This window comes from Prionailurus viverrinus, chromosome B4 (genome assembly GCF_022837055.1).
Source record: "Prionailurus viverrinus isolate Anna chromosome B4, UM_Priviv_1.0, whole genome shotgun sequence".
In the NCBI taxonomy this organism is placed as follows: Eukaryota; Metazoa; Chordata; class Mammalia; order Carnivora; family Felidae; genus Prionailurus; species Prionailurus viverrinus.
This window is the reverse complement of record NC_062567.1, coordinates 39,450,874-39,475,054: the sequence shown is the minus strand read 5'-3', so window position 1 is coordinate 39,475,054 and position 24,181 is coordinate 39,450,874. Positions and strand designations below refer to the sequence as shown.

Genomic DNA, 24,181 nt, shown 5'->3' with positions numbered 1-24,181 from the left:
GTCTGCCTTCCATGAAGAGATGGCGTCCATTAGATACTGACATTTAATAACGGGTCTATCCAGAAATCTGGAAAAGAAGTCATCTTTGGGAGGGAGAGACACAATTAATGGGAATCTGTTAGAAATTTTGTTACTTATTTGAATTTAGTTACTTCCTTATAAAAATAATGGTATCCACCCTATAAAGAAATTGAATATATGTGTGTGTGTGTCTTGTAGAGGGACATATATTAGGTACCATTTCTACGCTAGACAGTTGTGTAAGTGAGGACAAATCTGTGTTTGCCTATTAGTGTTTATAAGGCCAGGTTTTTTTGACTGCACAGACATATATTTTGAGATGAGCAGGTGGACGAAAGGCGATGGGAAGAGATATTCCAGGAAGAGTTTCCATTGAAATTTCACCTTAAGCATGTCTTTCCTGCCCAAGACTATGTAAGATCTAAAGCCAATTTGGCAAATAGGTGGATTTCTTCGTATCTCTGGCTTTAAGAACATATCAAAATTTGAAAAGGCATAAGAAGTAGTGAAGCCAGAATGTAGTGGGGCAGGGAGCAAATGGGAGGTAAGGAGGAAAAAAAGAGAAAATTCACTTTTTGGAGGACGAGGTAAGTTATTTTTAAGTTGTGACATATTTGAGTATATTGGTGTGCTGAAAAAAAAAGCCAGTTGAGAGTGGATAGAGTAAAGGAAGAAGGAGGAGGAAAATAATGCCCGTATCTCCTGATCAATGTTGGCTTAAAAAAAAAAAATCTCACTTTACAGGTAACCCAGAACTCAGAATTAGCTCAGTCTGCAACGGCCCCCACCCTCCTCCGCCACAACAGACCTATGCTGTGTACATCCTCAGACAGAACTGTTTGCTTTCACTCCATTCTCCCACCTTCAGGGCTCACCTTCTGCATTTAGTATTGAAGGAAAATATGGATAAATCCCTTTGCACTCATTATAATGGAACCATCATGTCTCCCTTCAACTACTGATCTTTTGGCTAGTCCTGGAGAAATCTATAGTTTCAAAATCAGTGGGATTAGGATTACATTGAATGTGGGGTGATGAGAAATCTTTTCCATTGTCAGGAGCCTTCCGCTCAAGCAATTGGACATTTGTAGATTTTGTTCCTATAAAACAGAATGTGAGAAAGTAACAATAGAGAGCAAAGTCACAACACCAGAAAATGAATGGCCTTTTTTTTTTTCAGTTTTCTTCCAAAAATATTCTCAGCTTCTTAAAGAAAAAAAGACTGCAAAAGAGCTCCCTCACACGGAATTGGAATGCCTGAAAGAGAATGTGACCATGGAAGGTAAAAATGAATGTGCCTATAATTCAGTGGTTGACTACACTATGTAAGGATACCAAGTTAATATTTCCAGTAAGATTCACAGGCAGATCATAGTAAGAAGTTGAGTCTCTTGATCATTTCAAGCTTCAGGTGTACAAAGAAATAAGACTTAAAATTCTTTTTTTTTTTTTTAATTTTTTTTAACGTTTTATTTATTTTTGAGACAGAGGGAGACAGAGCATGAACGGGAGAGGGGCAGAGAGAGAGGGAGACACAGAATCGGAAGCAGGCTCCAGGCTCTGAGCCGTCAGCCCAGAGCCCGACGCGGGGCTCGAACTCGCGGACCGTGAGATCGTGACCTGAGCTGAAGTCGGACGCTTAACCGACTGAGCCACCCAGGCGCCCCAAGACTTAAAAGCCTTTTTTTTTTTTTTTTTTATTTAAAAAAAATTTTTTTTTTCAACGTTTATTTATTTTTGGGACAGAGAGAGACAGAGCATGAACGGGGGAGGGGCAGAGAGAGAGGGAGACACAGAATCGGAAACAGGCTCCAGGCTCTGAGCCATCAGCCCAGAGCCTGACGCGGGGCTCGAACTCCCCGACCGCAAGATCGTGACCTGGCTGAAGTCGGACGCTTAACCGACTGCGCCACCCAGGCGCCCCGCAAGACTTAAAATTCTTATATGCGTATCTTTATCTGTACAAAGAAATAGTCTTCATTGTGGAGATGGCTGTTTAAATCCATGGGTAATCTCTTTACGGAATGTTTGTCCAGCCACATCCTTGGAGTTGTTTGCAGAACACAATTTCTCACTTTTTACAGTCTGGCTAAGAATTTTGTGGGTCTTCAGATTCTGGTTCCTTTTCACTTCACACTTCCTTCAATTTATCTCTTTCCTTTTGCATTTTACGATAAGCAGTAAGGAGAAATCAGGCCACAGCTTTAATACTTGGCTTAGAAATCTCCTACTAAATATCCAAGGCTGTCACTTACAGGTTCTACCTTTCACAAAACATTAGAACACAATTCAGCAAGTTCCTTGCTATTTTATAGTAAGAATTGCCTTTCTTCCTGTTTCCAATAACGTGTTTCTCATTTCCGAGACCTTACCAGAAGCATCTTTAATGTTCAAATTTCTACCAACATTCTGTTCATTATTGTGTATGTATATTCTTTAAGACGATAGGACGTTTCTCTACAGCTCTCTTCTACTGAGTCCTCACCAGAATTATCTTTAATATCTATATTTCTACCAGCAGCCCTTTCTTTTCTTTTTTTAAAATTTTTTTTTACATTTATTTATTTGAGAGACAGAGAGAGACAGTGTGAACAGGGGAGGGGCAGAGAGAGAGGGAGACACAGAATCTGAAGCAGGCTCCAGGCTCTGAGCTGTCAGCACAGAGCCCATGTGGGGCTCGAACCCATGAACCATGAGATCATGACCTGAGCTGAAGTCAGATGCTTAACCAACTGAGCCACCCAGGTGCCCCCCTTTCTTTTCTTTAAAAAAATTTTTTTTATGTTTATTTTTGAGAGAGAGAGAGAGAGAGAGAGAGAGAGAGAGCGAGAGAGCGAGCTTGTGAGTGGAGAAGGGGCAGAGAGAGAGGGAGACACAGAATCTGAAGCAGGCTCCAGGCTCCAAGCTGTTAGCACAGAACCCGATGTGGGGCTTGAACTCATGGACCTGAGCCGAACCTGAGATCATGACCTGAGCCAAAGTCAGAGGCTTAACTCATTGAGCCACCCAGGGGCCCCTACCAGCAGCCCTTTGAAGGCAATCTAGGTTTTTTCTAGCATGCACCTCAAAATTCTTCCAGCCTCTACCCATCACCCAGTTCTAAAGCCATTTCACGTTTTTAGGTGTTTGTTACAATAGCACCCCACTTTGGAGCCAAAATCTGTATTAGCCTGCTTGAGTGTCATAACGAAATACCACAGACTGGGAGGCGTAGACAACAGAAATTTATTTTCTCATAGTTATGGAGGCCGGAAGTCCCAGGTGCCATAAGAGTTGGTTTCTGGCAAGGCCTTTCTTCCTGGCTTGTAGACAGCTACCTTCTTGCTGTGTCCTTACATAACCAATTCTCTGTGTGAATGGGGAGGGAGAGAGAGTTTTCTAGTGTCTCTTCCTCTTAGAAGGACACAAGTCCTATTGGATTAAGGCCCTGCTTTTATGATTCATTTAACCTTTATTACCTCCTTAAAGTCTACCACTGTAGTCACATTGAGGGTTATAACTTCAGCACATGACTGTTGGGGGAACACAATTCAGTGCAAAACAAGTTTCTATGTAGTTTACTAGAAATTCTTGTGCATTTGATATTTGTTCTACCCTGTTTATTAATTTATTCAGTCATCTATTTATATCTGTATATACTCATGGATATTTATCTTACACTTTGGGTTATAATCCAATACTGTATTTATTTTGTTGCTCAAATTGTTCTGCCTTTGCCCCTGGGAGTCTTTCAGTTGGCTCCCATGGCCCTTTGACATGCCCCCATCACTTTGTTGTTTTACTTGGTTTTTGAGCACTTCCTTACTTTTTGGGATTGTAATATTCTCTGGGCTTATATTGTATATTTCTTGCCTTAGTCTTAGAATCAGCTATTTCTCTGTGGAGTCCTGGCTCCTGCTATTGAAGAATGGTATTAGAAACCAAGATTTGAATACTAGGTATGCTCACTGCTGCTGAGGTGTTCTTTTAGCCCTCCCAGTTCACAGGACAAGGAAATCTCTACGTGTGTACTAACCTGTGCATGTACATATATTGACAAATATTTCTATAGGCAACTATGTATATCTATAATAAGGTATACATCAGTTTTTACTGATGTCTGAAATGTTTCTCCATTAACACATTGCATCATTCTAGCCTACTTCCCTTGATATCTTTAGTGACTACTCCAACAGAGAGAAATCTGGTCCCGTTAACTTGCTCAGTACACTTCCTTAATTATTCAATTCCAATGAACACATATAGTAGTATCGGAATTGTAAACTCATACCACCACGGGAAACAACTTTATCGACTAGAATACATTGCTGGTGTGCGGTGTCTTTTGTCTTTATTCTTGTAGACTCCATTTCCAAAGTCACTTAGGTCATCATCCTCTTCCCACCCCCTTCGGTGTGTTGCGTCTGACATTTGTAATACAGTTAGATTCTCTTGTCACAGTCTTCATTCTTTCATGGATTCTCTGACTTCCTAAATGGATTTTTAAAGCTTTATACAACAAATATGTAAAGTTCTGTGGATTTTGACAAATGCATAATGTTCTGTATCTATTATTAAACAGTATCATACAGAATAACTTCACCGCCCAAAAAGTCCCCTGTGCTCCATTCTCCTTTCCAAACTTTTTTTTTTTAATCTTTTTTTAATGTTTATTTATTTTTGAGACAGAGAGAGACACAGCATGAGCAGGGAAGGGGCAGAGAGAGAGGGAGACACAGAATCCGAAACAGGTTCCAGGCTCTGAGCTGTCAGCACGGAGCCCGATGCGGGGCTCGAACTCACGGACTGTGAGATCGTGACCCGAGCCGAAGTCGGACGCTTAACCAACCAAGCCACCCAGGCGCCCCTCCAAACTTTTGGTAACCACTGAAATTTTTACTGCCTAGTTTGTCTTTTCCTATCATTGGAATTACAGTTAGTAGGTAGTCTTTTCACTGGAATTATAGTTGGTAGTTTTTTTTTTACTTAGCTTATTTTATTTTATTATTTTATCATTTAAATATTTTTGTTGAAGTATAATTAACATACACTGTTATATTAGTTTCAGGTGTATAACATATTGATTCGACAATTCTATATATTGATGCTCACCTTGATAAGTATAGTCACTATCTGTCACCGTACAATGTTATTACAATGTTATTGGCTGTATTCCCTATGCTGTACTTTTCATCTCCAGGACTTATTTATTTTATAATTGGAAGTTTGTACCTCTTAATCCCCTTTACCTATTTCATCCGTTCCTCCAGTAACCTCCATCTGGCTACCACCAGTTTGTTCTCTGCATTTAAGAAGAGTACGTTTATTTTTTGGTTTTGGTTGGTTGGTTGTTCATTTGTTTTGTTTTTTAGGTTCTACAAAGTGAAATTTTATGGTATTTGTCTTTTTCTGTCTGCCTTGTTTCACATAGTGTAATACTCTCTAGGTTCATCCGTAACAAACAGTAGGATTTCCCTCTTTCTCATGACTGAATAATATTACATTGTATATAAATATCGCAGCTTCTTTATCCACTCATCTATCAGGGGACACTAAGGTTGCTTCTGTTTCTTGGCTACTGTAAAAAATACTGCAATAAACATAGAGGTACATATATCTTTTCGATTTTGTGTTTTGGTTTTTTGGGGGGGTATATAGTATTGGAATTATTGGATTATGTGATTATTTTTAATTTTTTGAGGAGCCTCCATACTGTTTTCCACAGTGGCTATACTAACTTACATTCCTACCAACTATGCATGAGGATTCCGTTGTTTCCACCTCCTAGCCAACACTTGTTTGATTCCACGTCTCTGATTCTAGCCATTCTGACTGGTGTGAGGTAATATTTGATTGTGGTTTTGATTTGCATTTCCCTGATAATTAATGGTATTGAACATCTTTTCATGTGTCTGTTGGTCATCCGTATGTCTTCTTTGGAAAAACATTCAGGTCCTCTGCCCATTTTTTTTTTTTTTTAATTTTTTAATGTTTATTTTTTTTTATTTTTGAGACACAGAGAGACAGAGCATGAACGGGGGAGGGGCAGAGAGAGAGGGAGACACAGAATCAAAAGCAGGCTCCAGGCTCCGAGCCATCAGCCCAGAGCCCGATGCGGGGCTCGAACTCACGGACCGCGAGATCGTGACCTGAGCTGAAGTCGGACGCTTAACCGACTGAGCCACCCAGGCGCCCCCTCTGCCCATTTTTAATAGGATTATTTGGTTTCTTGGGTGTTGAGTTGTTTAAGTTCATTATATATTTTGGATGTCAATCCCTTATTGGATATATCATTTGCAAATATCTTCTCCCATTCACTAGGTTGCCTTTTTTTTTTTAATGGTTTCCTTTTCTGTGAAAAGCTTCTTATTTCAATATAGCCCCAATAGTTCATTTTTGCTTTTGTTTTCATTCTCCGAGGAGGTATATCATAAATATGTTGCTAAAGCCGATGTCCAAGAGATTACTGCTTACGTTTTCTTTTAGGAGTTTTATGGTTTTAAGTCTCAGATTTAGGTCTTTATCCATTTTGACTTTATTTTTGTGTATGGTGAGAAAGTGGTCTAGTTTCATTCTTTTGCATGTAGCTGTCCGGTATTCCCCACACCATTTATTGAAAAGACTGTCTTTTTTCCCTTTTATATTCTTGCCTCCTTTGTCGTAGATTAATCGACCATGTAACTTTGGGTTTATTTCTGGGCTTTCTATACTGTTCCCTTGACTGATGGGTCTATTTTTGTGCCAGTACCATACTGTTTTTATTACAAAAGGTTTGTAGTATATCTGGAAATCTGAAATTGTGATACCTCCAGCTTTGTTCTTTCTCAGCATTGGTTTGGTTATTCCAAGTCTTTGTGGCTCCATACAAATCTTAGGATTATTTGTTACAGTTTTGTGAAAAATGCTGTTGTTATTTTGATAGGAATTGCATTGAATCTGTAGATTCCTTTGGGTAGTATGGACATTTTAATGATATTAATTCTTCTGATTCATGAGCATAGTATATCTTTTCATCTGTGTCATCTTCATTTCTTTCATCGACATCTTATAGTTTTCAGAGTATAGGTTTTTTACCCCTCTGGTTAAATTTATTCCTAGGTAATTTATTGTCTTTGGTGCAATTATAAATGGGATTATTGTCCTATTTTTCTTTCAGTTACTTTGTTATTAGTGGGTAGAAATACAACAGTATGTATAATATAATATATTAATTTGTATCTTTTAACTTTAATGAATTTATTTATCAGTTCTGATTTTTTTGGTGGAGTCTTTAGGACTTTCTATACATAGTATCATATCAGCTGCAAATAGTGAGGGTTTTACTTCTTTTCTTACCAATCTGGATGCCTTTTATTTCTTTTCCTGTCTGATTGTTACAGCTAGGACTTCCAGACTATATTGAATAAAAGTGATGAGAGTGAACATCCTTGTCTTGTTCCTGATCTTATAAGAAAAGCTGTCAGTTTTTCGTCATTGATTATGTTGTTAGCTGTGGGTTTGTCATATGATCTTCATTATTATTATTGTTATTTCTAAATATAATTTATTGACAAATTGGTCTCCATACAACACCCAGTGCTCATCCCAACAAGTGCCCTCCTCCATGCCCATCACCCACTTTCCCCTGTCCTCCACCCCCCATCAACCCTCAGTTTGTTCTCAGTATCCAAGAGTCTCTTATGGTTTGCCTCCCTTCCTCTCTGTAATTTAACCCCCCCTCCCCCTCCCCCATGGTCTTCTGTTAAGTTCTCAAGATCCACCTATGAGTGAAAACATACGGTATCTTTCTTTCTCTGAGGTTCCTCAAAAAATTAAAAATTGATCTTTGTTATTTTGAGATATGTTCCCTGTAAACCCCTTTTGTTAAGAGTTTTTGTTATGAACAAATGTTATATTTTGTCAAATACTTTTTCTGCATCTATTGAGATGATCATATGGTTTTTCATCCTTCTTATTAATGTCATGTATCACATTGATTGACTTGCTAATAGTGAACCACCCTTGCTTCCCTGGGATAAATCCCACTTGATTGTGGTGAATGAACCTTTTAATTTAATGTTGAAATCAGTTTTCTAATATTCTGTTGAGGTTTTGCATCTGTGTTCATCCAAGATATTGGCCAATAGTGTTTTTTTTTTTTTAAGGTAGTATCTTTATCTGGTTTTGATATCAGAGTAATGCTGGCCTTGTAGCGTGAATTTGGAAGTTTTCCTTTCTCTTCTAAGTTTTGGAATAGTTTGGAAGAACACACATTAACTTTTCTTTAAGTGTTTGTTGGAATTTACCTATAAAGCCATCTGACCCTGGACTTTTTTTTCTTCAGACTTTTTGGTTGCCAGTTCAATTTTGTTATTAATAATTGGTCTGTTCAAATTTTCTACTTCTTCCTTGTTCAGTTTTGAAAGATGGTATGTTTCTAGGAATTCATCCATTTCTAGGTTGTCCAATTTGTTGGTCTACATTTTTAAATACATTCTCTTATAATTCTTTGTATTTCTGTGATTTTGATTATTTCTCATCCTTTATTTCTTTAAAGAAAAAATTTTTTTCAATGTTTATTTATTTTTGAGAGAGAGACACACACATACAATGTGAGCAGGGAAGGGCAGAGAGAGGGAGACACAGAATCTGAAGCAGGGTCCGGGCTCCAAGCTGTCAGCACAGATCCTGATGTCGGGCTTGAACTGCAAGATCATGACCTGAGCCGAAGTTGGATGCTTAACCAACTGAGACACCCAGGTGCCCCTCTCATCCTTTGTTTCTGATTTTATTTATTTGAGTCCTCTCTCTTTGTTTTCCATTGGATGTTCTTTCCTGCTTTGTCAAAGATTAGTTGGCCATATGTTTGTGGGTCTAGTTCTGGGGTTTCTATTCTATTCCATTGGTCTATGTGTCTGTTTTTGTGCCAATACCATGCTGTCTTGATGATTATAGCTTTGTAGTAGAGGCTAAAGTCTGGGATTGTGATGCCTCCTGCTTTGGTCTTCTTCTTCAGAATTACTTTGGCTATTCGGGGCCTTTGGTGGCTCCATATAAATTTTAGGATTGCTTGTTCTAGTTTTGAGAAGAATGCTGGTGCAATTTTGATTGGGATTGCATTGAATGTGTAGATAGCTTTGGGTAGTATTGACATTTTGACAATATTTATTCTTCCAATCCATGAGCACAGAATGTTTTTCCATTTCTTTATATCTTCTTCAATTTCCTTCATAAGCTTTCTATAGTTTTCAGCATACAGATCTTTTACATCTTTGGTTTGATTTATTCCTAGGTATTTTATGCTTCTTGGTGCAATTGTGAATGGGATCAGTTTCTTTATTTGGAGTCCTCTCTCTTTTTTTTGGGAAGGCTGGCTGACGATTTATCAGTTTTGTTCATCTTTTCAAATAACCAGTTCTTGGTTTCATTGATCTTTTCTATTTCTTTAGTTTCTATTTCCTTCCTTCTACTAACATTTGGCTTTATTTGTTCTTCTTTTTCTAGTTCATTTAGGTGAAAAGTTAGGTTATTTGAGATTTTTCTTGTTTTTTTTGAAGTAGGTCAATATCACTATAAACTTCCCTCTTAGAACTGCTTTTGCTGCATCCCAAAGATTTTGGACTGTTGTGTTTTCATTTTCATTTGTCTTCTTGCATTTTTAAATTTCCTCTTGGGGCGCCTGGGTGGCGCAGTCGGTTAAGCGTCCGACTTCAGCCAGGTCACGATCTCGCGGTCCGTGAGTTCGAGCCCCGCGTCGGGCTCTGGGCTGATGGCTCAGAGCCTGGAGCCTGTTTCCGATTCTGTGTCTTCCTCTCTCTCTGCCCCTCCCCCGTTCATGCTCTGTCTCGCTCTGTCCCAAAAATAAATAAAAAACGTTGAAAAAAAAATTAAAAAAAAAAATTTCCTCTTTGATTTCTTGGTTGGCCCATTCATTATGTAGTAGCATGTTGTTTAGCTTTCACATGTTTGTGTTTTTTCTAGTTTTTTGTTCTTGTAATTTCTTGTAATCTTTAGTTTTATACTGTTGTGGTTGGAAAAGATGCTTTAGTCTTCTGAAATATATTGAGTTTTGTTCTGTGATCTATCCCGGAAAATGCTTCATGTGCACTTGGAAAGAATGTGTGTTCTGCTGTTTTTGGATGAATATTCTGTATATATCTACTAGATCCGTCTGGTCTAATGTCATTTAAAACCAGTGTCTTATCCTCTCACTTCTCCATGCTTGTGATGTCCCTACCATTTGTGGCTAGTTGTGCCAGGGGGTTGGTTCCCAACCGTGTCTCTGCCCCTCCTACCCTTTTTGATGTGGCCCTCTCTCTATGACTAGTTGTGGAAGATCTATTCTGTCAGTCTTCAGGTCATTTTCAGAGTTGGTTGTATAGAGATAGTTGTTACCTTGGTGTGTCGATGGACAAGGTGAGCTCAGAATGCTCCTACTCGTCCATCTTACTATTTTCCATTTTTCTGTTACTGATTTCTAGTTTAATAACCCTTGTTGTCTGAGAGCAGACATTGTATGATTTCTATTCTTTTCAGTTTGTTAAGGTATATTTATGGCCAGTATGTGGTCTGTCTTGATGAATGTCTATGTGAACCTAGAAAGAATGTATATTCTATTGTTGTCAGAGTAGTCAGTAGATGTCAGTCATATATGGTTTATTGATATTGTTGTTGACTTCAACTACATTCTTACTGATTTTGTGCATTCTGGATCTGACCACTTCTGATAGAGGAGTGCTTAAGTCTCTAACTGTGGTAATAGATATGTATTGAAGTTCTATTTTGTTTCACTTTTTGATGCTGTGTTAGGTGCATACACATTAAACAATGTTATGACTTCTTGAAGAATTGACCCCTTTATCATTATGCAATGACCATCTTTATATCTGGTAACTTTACTTGCTGTGCACCCCGCACTGTCTGCAATTAATATAGCTACTCCTGCTTTCTTTAGTTCAGTATACCTTTCACTACCCATTTACTTTAAAAAAATTTTTTTTTTTTAAAATTTGTATTTATTTATTTTTGAGAGACAGAGAGAGACAGAGCACAAGTGGGGGAGGGGCAGAGAGAGAAGGAGACACAGAATCCGAAGCAGGCTCCAGGCTCCCAGGTGACAGCACAGAGCCCGATGCGGGGCTTGAACTCACGAACAGTGAGATCATGACGTGAGCCGAAGTCGGACACTCAACCGACTGAGCCACCCAGGTGCCCCACACTACCCATTTACTTTTAATATACACATGTCTTTATATTCTCCTCCTAAAGTTTTAATGTGGGTTTCTTGTAGACAACATATAGTTGAGTCTGGTTTTTTTTTTTTTTTTTTTTGATCCACTCTGATAATCTTTGTGTTTTAATTCGTGAATTTAGACCACTGACACCCCAAGTGATTATTAATATGGTTATATCAATATTTATCATATTTCTATTGTTTTCTATATCTTGCCCTTGTTCTTTGTTCCTTTTTTGTCTTTCACTCTTCTGTGGTTTTGAGAATTTGATATGATTCCATTTTCATTGCATTCTTAGCATATCAATTATACTTCTTTTATACTGGTTGCTCTAAAGTTTGCAATATACTTATCAACTAATCCAAGTCCACTTTCAAATAACTATACAGCTCCATACACAGTGAGAGTATCTTAAAATAGCAAAATGATCCTAATTCCTCCCTCCTGTCTCTTGTGTTAATACTCTCAGTTATTTCATTTACATCTTTGTATACATAATCTAATACATTGTTGCCATTATTGTTTTGAACAAATGAAAGATCAATTATGAATATAGATCAGGGGTGCCCGGCTGGCTCAGTCATTTGAGTGTCCGACTCTTAATTGTGGTTTAGGTTATGATCCAGGGGTGTGGGATTGACCTCTACATTGGTCTCCATGCTGAGCGTGGAGCCTGCTTGGGATTCTCTCTCTCTGCCCCCTCTCCCCTGCTTGCACACATGCTCTCTCTCTCTCAAAAAAAAAAAAAAAAAGAGGGGCGCCTGGGTGGCGCAGTCGGTTAAGCGTCCGACTTCAGCTAGGTCACGATCTCACGGTCCGTGAGTTCGAGCCCCGTGTCAGGCTCTGGGCTGATGGCTCAGAGCCTGGAGCCTGTTTCCGATTCTGTGTCTCCCTCTCTCTCTGCCCCTCCCCCGTTCATGCTCTGTCTCTCTCTGTCCCAAAAATAAATAAACGTTGGAAAAAAAAAAAAGAATATAGATCAATTAAGAATATAAGAAATATGTTTTTATTTTACCTTCACTTATTCTTTTTTTGATGCTCTTACTTTATATAGGTTCAGGTTTCTGACCTATAATATTTTTCTTCCCCCTAAAGAACTTCTTTTAACATTGCAAGTTCTACTGGCAACAATTTCCCTCAATTTTTATTTGTCCAAAAAGTCCCTATTTCATCTTCACCTTTGATGGTTAATTTTGCAGGATAAGAATTAGGGTGATAGTTTTTTGTCTCTGAACACTTTAAATATTTCACTACATTCTCTTCTTGTATCCGTGGTTTTGGAGAAGTCTGATGTAATTTCTATTTTGCTTCTCTGTAGATGTGTTTACCCCTTCTAGCTTTTTAAAGGATTTTTCTTTATCTTTGATATTCTGTAGTTTGAATATGATATATCTTAGGTGTAGTTTTCTTTGGCATTTATCCTGCTTGGTGTGCTCTGAGCTTTTTTGAATCTGTAGTTTGGTATCTGTCATTAATTTGGGAGAAATTCTCAAATGTTATTGCTTCAATATTTCTTCTGTTCTTTTCTCTTTTTATTGTTCTGCTATTCCCATCATGCACATATTAACACTTTTTGTAGCTGTCCCACATTTCTTGGATATTCTGTTTGTTTTCCCCCCCCCAGTTCTTTTCCTTTTTTTAGTTTTGGAGACTTCTATTGAGACACCCTCATGCTTAGATTTTTTTTCTGCAGCTGTGTCCAGTCTAATAATGAGCTCACTAAAGACAGTCTGCCTTCCTTTCTTTTTTTTTTTTTTTTAATTTTTTAAAATGTTTATTTTTGAGAGAGAGAGCGCGTGCGTGCGTGTGCATGAGTGGGGGAGGGGCAGAGAGAGAGAGGGAGACACAGAATTCAAAGCAGGCTCCAGGCTCTGAGCTGTCATCACAGAGCCTGATGTGGGGCTTGAACTCACGAACCATGAGAGATCATGACCTGAGCCAAAGTCGGAGGCTTAACCGACTGAGCCACCAAGGCGTCCCATTTCTTTTTTTTTTTTTTTAAGTGTATTTATTTATTTTGATAGAGCAAGTGGGGAGTGGGGGAGGGGCAGAGAGAGGGAGAGAGAGAGAGAGAGAGAGAGAGAGAGAGAGAGAATCCCAAGCAGGCTCTGTGCTGCCAGTGCAGAGCTGAGGCTTGGTCTCATAATCTGTGAAATCATGACCTGAGCAGAAATCAAGAGTCGGACGCTTAACGGACTGAGCCACCCAGGCGTCCTAGACATTCTTTGTTTCTGTTACAGCATCTATCATGTTTCCTTTTGTTTCTTAGAATTTCCATCTGTCTGATTACATAGTTCATCTCTTCTTGTATGCTGTCTACTTTGTTCATGAGAGCCCTTAACATATTAATCATTGTTGTTTTAAATTTCTGTTCTGATGATTCCAATATCCTGCTACATCCGAGTCTGGCTCTGATGCTTGCTTTGTCTCTTCAAACTGGGGCGCTTCAAATTGCTATGCTTCTAGCAATTCCCCATTTACACCTCAGGTTTCCCTACCCTGCAACTGGTCCCCACAGAAATTTTGGCTCCTGGGTTTCTGCTTCAGTAAGTTGTGATCCTCTGTATTTGCCTGCCTGCATAATTTTAAGAGCAGCGGCTTTGCTTGTGAGGAGTTGTTGATTTGTGGTTTGTTCAGCTTTTTACTTCTTAGGTTGGTATGGTAACTTCCAAGATTCTTGCGTGCCGGCCTGGAAAAGGGAAGTCTATTTATTTATTTGCTTTTGTCTGTTTTGGCTCTGTTACTTGCTTGAGTAATTTCTATATTTCAATTCTGTCTTTCAATTCCCTGATTTTTCTGTCTTCTCTGCTTTTGAGCCCAGCCACCGAACTTTTTATTTTGGTTATTATATTTGTTAGTTATAAAAATTTGTTTGTTCTCCTTTATATCTCTAATTTGTTGGCTGAGATTTTCTTTCTTTCTTTTTGGAGAGAGAGAGAGTACATTGGGGGCAGAAGAGAGAGAGAGAGAGAGAGAGAGAGAGAGAATCTTTAAGCAGGCTCCACGCTCAGTGCCAGCCTGATGCGTGGCTCAGTCCTACGACCATGAGATCATGACCTGAGCTGACATCCAGAATCAGACCCTGAACCAATTGAGCCACCCAGGTGCCCCTGTTGGCTGAGATTTTCTATTTCTTTTCTGAGGCATTGTTTTGTTTTGTTTGTTTGTTTTTATTTGGTCCAAACATGTTTGTACTTTCTTGTTGAGGTATCTTTGTCATGGTTTCTTTAAAATCTCTGTCAGATAATTCTGGTATTTCTGTTATCTTGATATTGGCATGTATTTATTTTCTTTTTAAAAATTAACTTTGAGGGGCGCCTGGGTGGCTCAGTCGGTTAAGCGTCCGACTTCGGCTCAGGTCATGATCTCGCGGTCCGTGCATTCGAGCCCCGCGTCTGGCTCTGTGCTGACAGCTCAGAGCCTGGAGCCTGTTTCACATTCTGTGTCTCCCTCTCTCTCTGGCCCTCCCCCATTCATGCTCTGTCTCTCTCTGTCTCAAAAATAAATAAACGTTAAAAAAAAATTAACTTTGAGAACTTGTAATTCATGGTATGATGGGTGATTTTCCACTGAAACCTGGACATTTGGTATAGTAGTCTGGATCTTATTTAAGACCTCTGTTTCAGCTGGCTTTTCCAGACACCACTCTGGCAAGGGAAGGGGGGCCCTGCCTTGTTACTGCCTGGTACAGGTAGACTTGATCCCCTTGATACCTGGTGGGTGGCTCCTTTTCACCTCTGGATGAAGATGCAAGTTCCAGTTTCCATGGGGTCTTCCTTGGTTCTTAATTTTAATAATACACACACTTAAAATTTTTCTTTTATATTGGACATCTATGGCCTTTCTGTCAATACAGGGAAAGATTGGAGCTGCTGCCCAAAGGATTGGAAGCCATTCAGTTCCAACTGCTACTTTATTTCTAATACAACGAGAAATTGGACGGAGAGTGAGAAGAACTGCTCAGCAATGAAGGCTCACCTGCTGGTGGTCAACACCAAGGACGAGCAGGTGCTTTCCAATAGATGGTGGAACCAGGAGTCCCATCTGGTTGTTGTTTACCTCTCTTGTCTCAGAAGGAGGTTTTCACTGTTTTGGGATATTGGTGGTGTGGCAGAAGGCTTTTAGTATAATTGATAAGAAAGGCTATACCTAAGCCATTACGTGCTGCACCTTCTTCCTGTTTCCATAAAACGAATCTGTCCCAAAATAAATTGGGGCATTTAAAATATAATATGTGGGCTTGGAGTGGAAGAATGAAAATGTCTTAGCCTAAAATACTAGTTTATTCTTTCAACCTGTAAATATTTTAGAAAGTATTAACTATTTCATGGAGAAGGGGTATTATATCAAATAGAGAAACAGAGTTCGGTCATGAAGAGTCACAGTCAACAATCAGAAATGAATGAAGTTGAAGAAGTTATGAAAGGAGAATGATTTAATCTGCAAAAATTTTCTAATGCATGATTTTGAAGAACACTACTTAAGTGGAGAAGGGAAGTGAATCTGAGATGAGAATTCATTATGATCGTGGATAGAAATGGCTTCCATTTATATTGAACATCACTATGTTCTAAATGTTTATATCCCCACCAAACTTCATATGGTGAAATCTTAACCCCCTGAGATGGTGGTATTTGGAGGTAGGGTCTTTGAGACGGGTTTAGGTAATGAGGGTGGAACCCTCATGAATGGAATTCATGTTCTTATAAAATAGTTCCCTTGCCCCTTCTGTCGTGTGGATACACAGTGAGAAAAAGCTGTCTATGGATGAGGAGGAGGGCCTCTACCTGACCTTGCTAGTACCCTCATCTGCGGTTTCCAACCTCCAGAATTGTGAGAAGGAAATCTCTGTGGTTTATAAGCTACCCAATCTGGGGTATGTTGTTATAGCAGCCTGAGCAGACCAAGATAAACATCATGGTCACAAGTGTTATCTTTGATCTTGTACTGCTCAGCCAGAGAAGACTGCGGCTCCTGGGCAGGGGCCCCATGTGGCTCTTCCTGGATCCTTTCTTTTTCTTGTCTTCTAAGGCTACTGTAAAGAACTTAGTTCTACCTGAATACTTTAAAGGCTATAACTCCTTTCTTTTCTTCCCTTAGGATTTTATCATCCGGAATGTGGATACGTCTCCTGCTTATTATATAGGGCTGTCAGACCCAAAGGGAAAAAGAGATTGGCAATGGGTTGATCAGACACCCTACAATGAAAGTGTCACGTGAGTACAGAATTCGATACAGGAATCCCGGGCCCTGGATCATGCACGGATTTTAGAATGTTCCAACTATTAGCTATGAAAATAAAATAGCTCACTCTTAACTCTTGGGCACTAGGTTTAAATAATTTTATTTATTATCTCATATATAGTCATCACAAGAACTCTGTGAGGCACACGTTATTATTTTTCCCACCGTAGATTTGAGGAAATTGAGTTTAGAGAGTTTAGACAGCTCAACAAAGGTTATCCAACAGTGGCGACAGTGATCCTCAAATCCAGCTCTATTTGACATCAAAGTCTGTACTTTTAACTACTACATTATATCTCTAAATATAACAAAAATTTACGTCAGTTAAGGTCGTGGCCAGTTATTGATTTAATATTTCTCATAAAGCAAATAAGCTAAATTGTGATACTTATAATATCTCATATTCATGTAGGTCTTTTAAAACTCTTAAATCCTTTAGTGCGTTTTAGGATAATACTACCTTTGATCCTCATATCATAAAGGAATATGACTCTAGTCTCTATTTTTTAGATATGGAAATCAGGAAAATGAAATTATATGTCCAAGATAACAGGGATGTTAGCAGATTTAGGGATTTTAACTAGTTCTTCAGACACCAAAAGCAATATATATTTAAAAAAAGGAAACACACTACAGTGATATTTGGGACTGGGATGAAATTTTTTTTTTTTCTTCATCATTTAAGGGAGCTTATGGACTGGTAGTCCCCTGGGAACAGGACATAATGATGGACAAATAGAAGGGCTATCTGCTAGGAGAACGTTTAATGCAATGAAATGCCACAATATCGGGTGATGCACGCACCGTTTCTGAGGGAAATGCCAGAGTTTCAGGCGGAGGAGAACCTGCATGAGAAATGGAGAAGGAATGATTTGGGCATATCCACCCTTGACATCCACACAGTTCAACCTCAGCCCCCTTCCTCACTGTCTCTAACCCTTTTCAAAGCCCTGTGTGGAGAAACAACCTCATCCATTTTTTTCCCTTTCAGATTTTGGCACTCAAGTGAACCCAGTAATCTTAATGAGCGTTGTGTTATATTACATTTTCGTCATCAACTGAGAGAATGGGGCTGGAATGATGTTCCTTGTAATGAACATCACAAGTTACTTTGCAAGATGATGAAGATCTACTTATGAATGGGACATTCTGCATGAACATGTGGTTGAATTGGAACCCACCATTACAGAGATAGCTAATTTGCTCTTTTTATTCATGTGTAAATCTTGTGGAAGGAAGCTCCATAGAAGTTTTCCATAGGCTGTCACCTTTTCCATTTATGAGAGAATCAGTATACGCATTCATTCATTTCTTCCTTCTCCATGTGCAGAGATCATATTTCTGCAGACAGATGGAGGAAGCATGAGCCTCCTTTCCTAATTTTGAGGAGTTAGGCATTGACGTAATTATATATGATATTGGTATAATTATATGATGGGGTTCCTCTCTCTCTCTGGATTTTTTTTTTTTTTTCCATGAGAGTGATCAAAAGCGGAGTAATCCCAACTATTACTTTCCATTTCTCTCAGACATTTATCAGCTTTTTTTATATAGATTTTTTTTTGTTTTGTTTTAACATTTATTTATTTTTGAGACAGAGAGAGACAGAGCATGAATGGGGGAGGGTCAGAGAGAGGGAGACACAGAATCCGAAACAGGCTCCAGGCTCTGAGCTGTCAGCACAGAGCCTGACGCGGGGCTCGAACTCACGGACCGCGAGATCATGACCTGAGCCGAAGTCGGCCGCTTAACCGACTGAGCCACCCAGGCGCCCCCATTTATCAGCTTTAACTGAAGCATGTTATGTGCCAGTTGGAATATGATACACATCAATGGAACTTAGTTTCTGGCTTCAGCCCAGTAGACTATTTGGGATTCTTAGCATTCTCTGTTCATTCTTGGACTGTCACTTAACATCAGGGTGCACTCAAAGGGAAATCCAAAACTGAACATTAGAGATTTAGAAGTTATTATTAGTGAGTTGACATAGATGTATAATCATTAGGTATTCTGATAGTTTTTTTTTTTTCCTTAAGTTTTATAGTTTCTGTGTGTAGATTGCCACTCAAAATGGCTCCTGGTTTATTTGTATTCCCCTTTGCACTGAATTCTTACAGATCATTTTATTTCAACTACAACATAAAATAGATTTATAATGAAGCCTGTTATTCATTGCTTTCATATGCTAATTATAATTGATCACAGTAAAGCTGATTCTAGCCATGGCTATCCAAGTATGACTTCTTGAGATTATGCCCCGATTATCTTGATACAACTGAGTAATTACATTTGCCACTCATTTCCTGACTGTATCTAAAAAGGAGTTGTTTTTATACAGGTCTGATCTTATCCATAGTATGTAGAACTTACCAGTTTACTCCTCGGAGAGCAACTTACAATCATGGAAGAATTCCAGGGAAGCTTTATTGACAAAGAGTTTTCCTCACTATTATTTCAATAATAAGGGGTTGGAATGAAGAGCAAAAAGAACCACTTTACGAAATGCTTTTGATTTTCAGAATAGAGGGTGTGCTTGAACTGGAGTGCAAGGAGAGTGGTGACATTAGTCATTGCTGGAACTTTCTCTGATCTCCACCTTATATCTTATGAATGTGGTTCAGATCCTATTTTCTTTAATTTTCCATAAAGCACCACTAAATTAAGATTGTGGGTAACAGAGTTTATGTAAGATTTGTGTTTAAAGAGTGATATTAAAGTGAAGAGGCATCCAGCTGACTTCAAATCAGTGGACAGAATTTTGAAAAATAAAGTTGCTTTAAGCCACTAAAGTTTTGGGGTGGTTTATTATTTAGCAATGTATACCTGAAACACCTGTGAGTTATATTGTGGATTTGAACCAGATTCTGCAAAATAATGAAACATGAAAATAATGAAACAAAATAATGAAACAAACATATTCAGAGACATTGCTGTCTCTGAAAAGACTGACAGTTTTGGGGCTTTTTTTGTGGGTTTTTTGGGGGAGAATATCTCGAGAACTGGTGGGCACTGCCTTTTTTGCTGTGACTCTCAGCCATTCTCTGCTTCTAGTAACCCACCCTCAAACTCGAGCCATTTGTGAAAGCAATTTTTAAAAATTTTTTTAAATGATTATTTATTTTTGAGAGAGAGAGAGAGAGAGAGAGAGAGAGAGACAGAGTGTGAGCAGGGGAGGGCCAGAGAGAGAGAGGGAAACACAGAATCTGGAACAGGCTCCAGGCTTTGAGCTGTCAGCACAGAGTCTGACACGGGGCTCAAACCCACCAACTGGAAGATCATTACCTGAGCTGAAGTCAGACGTTTAACTGACTGAGCCACCCAGGTGCCCCAAAAGAGTGACAGTTTTAAAGTGAGAGTAGGTTAATTTTATCATTAAGTGAATAAAATGCAAAATTAAAGTGTTTGTTTTTTATACAATTTAATTCTTACTCTTGTGTTGTAGGCATATTATATTACATCAGAGGTATGTGGTTCTTAAAGTTCAATATATTAAGTGTGCATATATAATTTTTTTCAAATATTAAGTATGAGCAAACAAAAATTGTTTTCAGACCACTATTCTAGAAGATGGATTTGAAAATGCTTGATTGGGGGCGCCTGGGTGGCTCAGTCGGTTAAGCATCCGACTTCAGCTCAGGTCATGACCTCACAGTCTGTGAGTTCGAGCCCCGCGTCCAGGCTCGGAGCCTGGAGCCTGCTTCCGATTCTGTGTCTCCCTCTCTCTCCGCCCCTCCCCTGCTCACACTCTGTCTCTCTCTCTCAAAAATAAATAAACATTAAAAAAAATTTTTTTAAAAGAAAATGCTTGATTGAAGTTTAGGTAATTGTTCCATCTGAGGTAAAAGAAAAAGAAAAATACAAGCTACAAACAAAACGATTTGAAGAAAGTTGTGTTTATGTTGGTTTATTAAGAAGATACATTTAAGCCTATGAATGAAATATACTTAGAATTTTAGTATCTATATTCATTTTTATGTTGCTATTAAAAACAAACATATAAATAAATAAATCTACCAACACCTAAAGCCCTTTTAGTCAACCTGCCACTTAGTAAATATGGAAAAGGAAGCAGAAGCTGTGGAATATTCAGTACTGGGGAAAATACCTTTGCTCAGTGGAGTTAAAATGATCAGCCTGGATGATTTTTCTGAAGCTGGGCATCTGCTGACACATGACAAACCCTTCTGAGCCTGTTAATATTCATTTTGTCTTGATGATAATACTGAAACATGAATTAATAATAGTTTTGTCTTTGCCAATATGGAAATCATCAGTGGTACCCACTTTGTCAGAGATGAATTCAGTGACTCGGGCAGGGAAAAAATAATGTCACAATTCAAATGTATTAAGCCATCTGTTCAGTATGTGTTTAATTAAATCAACCACATTTTCTCTACATAATGGAATGCTCTGCATTAGTGAAAATTGTTGCAAATGGAAGCACATAATAAAGAACCAGTAGTTAGGACTGTGGTGCATGTTGTTGGTCTGTACGTTTTCCTTAGAAGCAAAACTTTGATTTTCTTTACAGAGAGTCATTTTCTTTCGTGCAGCCCAGGTGACCTCACTTTCAGCTCTGTGAATGGATACTGATTAACTCAAGGCAATCAAAATAATCACCCTAGTGGTTGGTTTAGGAATAGGCACACATTGCAAGGTAATCCAGTGAATCCCCTCCCCTTGTTCTCCAATGAATCCGGGAGCGAATCTCCCTCTCCCAAAGAATGTGAACAGAGAAGTATGTAGCCTGCCTGCTACTAATAGTCATTCTATCACCATGTGGGGAACTAGCTTTAGAATGACAGAAACACCATGGGGTAGGACAATGGAAAGAATCTGGTTTCTTAAGGGTATTGTTGAGCCACTGAATCAGCTATTCCTGAAGCATATTCTACTCTGAATTTTTAATCAAAACTAATAAGTTTTCTAATTTAAGTCTGACTGAGTCATGACTGATATAAAATAGTATATATATATATTTTTTTAAATTTTTTTTTCAACGTTTATTTATTTTTGGGACAGAGAGAGACAGAGCATGAACGGGGGAGGGGCAGAGAGAGAGGGAGACACAGAATCGGAAACAGGCTCCAGGCTCTAAGCCGTCAGCCCAGAGCCTGACACGGGGCTCGAACTCACGGACCGCGAGATCGTGACCTGGCTGAAGTCGGACGCTTAACCGACTGTGCCACCCAGGCGCCCCTAGTATATTTTTAATTGACCTAACTTTATTGGGATTCAGTCGTCTAAGGAGAGAAGCTAACATTTTTAGAGCACAGTTCCATGAGTTTTGTTTGTTTTAGATTCCATTTATGAGTAGAATCACATGGTGTTTGCCTTTCTCACTCTGACTTATTTCACCTAGCATAATACCTTCTAGGTCCATCCATGTGGTCTCAAATGGTATGATCTCATTTTTTTTAATGGCTGCATAATATTCCAGCGTGTGTGTATACCACATTGTCCTTATCCATTCATCTGTCAATGGGCAGTTGGGCTACTTCCATAATGTGGCTATTGTAAACAATGCTGCAGTAAGCATAGGGGTGCGTATATCCCTTCAAATTAGTGTTTTTGTTTTCTTTGGCTAAATACTTTGTGGTGGAATTACTGGATCATATGATATTTCTGAGTTTAAAATTATTGAGGAACTGGCATACTTTTTTCCACAGTGGCTGTAGGAATTTACATTTCCACCAACAGTGCATGAGTGTTCCTTTTTTCTCGACATTCTCATCAACACTTGTTATTTCTTGTCTCGTCGAGTCCAGCCATTCTGAGACGTGTAAGGTGGTATCTCATTGTGGTTTTGATTTGCATTTCCCTGATGATGAGTAATGTTGAACATCTTTTGATGTGTCTGTTGGCCAAGGGAAATTAATTTTCAATAGAAAGATGCAATTTTGGGGGTGCCTGGGTAGCTCAGTTGGTTAAGCGTCTGACTATTTCGGCTCAAAAATTTAAAAAAAAATTTTTTTTAAGTATATAATTTGAGGCGCCTGAATGGCTTGGTTGGTTGAGCATCCTACTTTGGCTTGGGTCATGATCTCGCAGTTTGCGAGTTCAAGCCCCACATCCAGCTTACTGCTTGCTGTCAGCTCTGAGCCCAATTCGGATCCTCTGTTCCTCTTTGTCTCTGCCCCCTCCCTTGCTTGCACTCTCTCAAAAATAAATAAACCTTTAAAAAAATAAAAAGTATACAATTTTTGTTACTGCATTTATGAAAAAATTCTTTATTTTTTAATTTTTTAAAGTTTATTTATTTTGAGAGAGAGAGAGGGAGCACGCATGTGAGTAGGGGAGAGGCAGAGAGAGAGGGAAAGAGAGGGAGAGAGAGAATCCCCAGCAACTGACAATGCAGAGCCTGCAGGGCTTGAACTCATGAACCGTGAGATCATCACTTGAACTGAGAACAGTGAGATCATCACCTGAGCTGAAACCAAGAGCCCGATGCTTAATTGTCTGAGCCACCCAGGCGCCCCTATGAAAAAATTCTTTAAGTGGATCTGAAGTTTTCATCAGAACTTCAAATGGGTTAGTGGCCCAGAAGAGTTTCATCATTGTTTATCTGGTTGATTTCAACTTCCCAACATCTTATCTTCACGACTACAGTCCTCTGATAAGGGCTAAAGAAAAACAAAATCATTGAAGGTTACACAAATAAACTGTTCTCCTTCTGGTAATGGGGAACTATTTTGTTACAGACCAACCCTTGTAACAACAACAACAATAACAACACTAGCAAGAGGAAGTTGGTTTCAAAGCATTGGGGAGCTATCATGGCACTGAAGATTTGAGGCACATGAAGGTAACAACATAACCATGAACAGTGATCAGCCATTCTTCCTCTAATTTCTTGGAATTAGGTAATCCCTAGAATCTTGATGTAATCCCAAAGGATCATCTGAAGAATGACTTATATGAAATTTCTTATCATCCAGTTTTATTATAAGAAACAACAATAATAATCTCTTGAGTTGAAAATAATGAGATGCTCTATATTTTGTATTGTGAGTCTGTAGACCAAAAATATCTTAAACACATTTGTGTAGGAAAATATTGGAGTCTAAATATCTCTTAGAAGGTAGTGCTTGCCTCCACCTATTGATTAAATTGTCTTTAAATTCTTAAACAGGAGAATCAAACTGGGTCTGCTTAGTTCAATCATGGACAGTAATTTTCAAAAGGGCAACACAGGGCTGCTTTCTTAAAAGCATTTGTTTCAAATTGCTGATTCACTCCTGATGTCTCCTTCCAAAGAGTTCAAGTCAAAAGGACGATATGCATTTTGACTAATAGTATGTGATTTTATTTTCAATCCGTACAAGTTATTATCTTTTCCATTGCTAGTTTTTGCATGGCTCCCTTATTAGACTCAAATATCCCATATTTGTCTGTACATCTGACCTGAACCTACCACAAGTCTCCTTTTGATCTAATCTCCCATTCTCCCTATTAATTTTTTACTTTGTCTTTTGTTTTGATCCTGTTTGCCTTTGCTCATATCATCTCAGCGCTCTATTCAAAGTCTTGCTACTGTAATCTAGAAATGTATAAGGAATGAAAAGAACAAAAGAAAATGGAGCACAAGGCTGCCAGTGGTCAAGACCAGAAAGTGACTTAGGGAGCACATACTGGAGATGGGCAATGAGCAAATAGGTCTTTAAACTGATTTTCCTATAAATTTTTTTTTTCAACGTTTATTTACTTTTGGGACAGAGAGAGAC

General features: G+C 38.7%; 1 protein-coding gene across 8 annotated transcripts in view; it reads left to right on the top strand.

Annotated features, from left to right (window-relative positions):
• The window catches only part of CLEC4A (C-type lectin domain family 4 member A), a 40,564-nt gene extending 22,903 nt beyond the window's left edge, over nucleotides 1-17,661 (top strand). For all 8 annotated transcript variants that reach the window (XM_047867654.1, XM_047867650.1, XM_047867652.1 and 5 more), the window contains 4 exons: nucleotides 1,202-1,303; nucleotides 15,070-15,221; nucleotides 16,314-16,429; nucleotides 17,449-17,661. In XM_047867654.1, coding sequence (XP_047723610.1) covers nucleotides 1,202-1,303; nucleotides 15,070-15,221; nucleotides 16,314-16,429; nucleotides 17,449-17,596 — 518 coding nt within the window. In that variant the 3' untranslated portion in view covers nucleotides 17,597-17,661. The remainder of the gene's footprint in view (nucleotides 1-1,201; nucleotides 1,304-15,069; nucleotides 15,222-16,313; nucleotides 16,430-17,448) is intronic.
• Nucleotides 17,662-24,181: the final 6,520 nt, after the last annotated feature.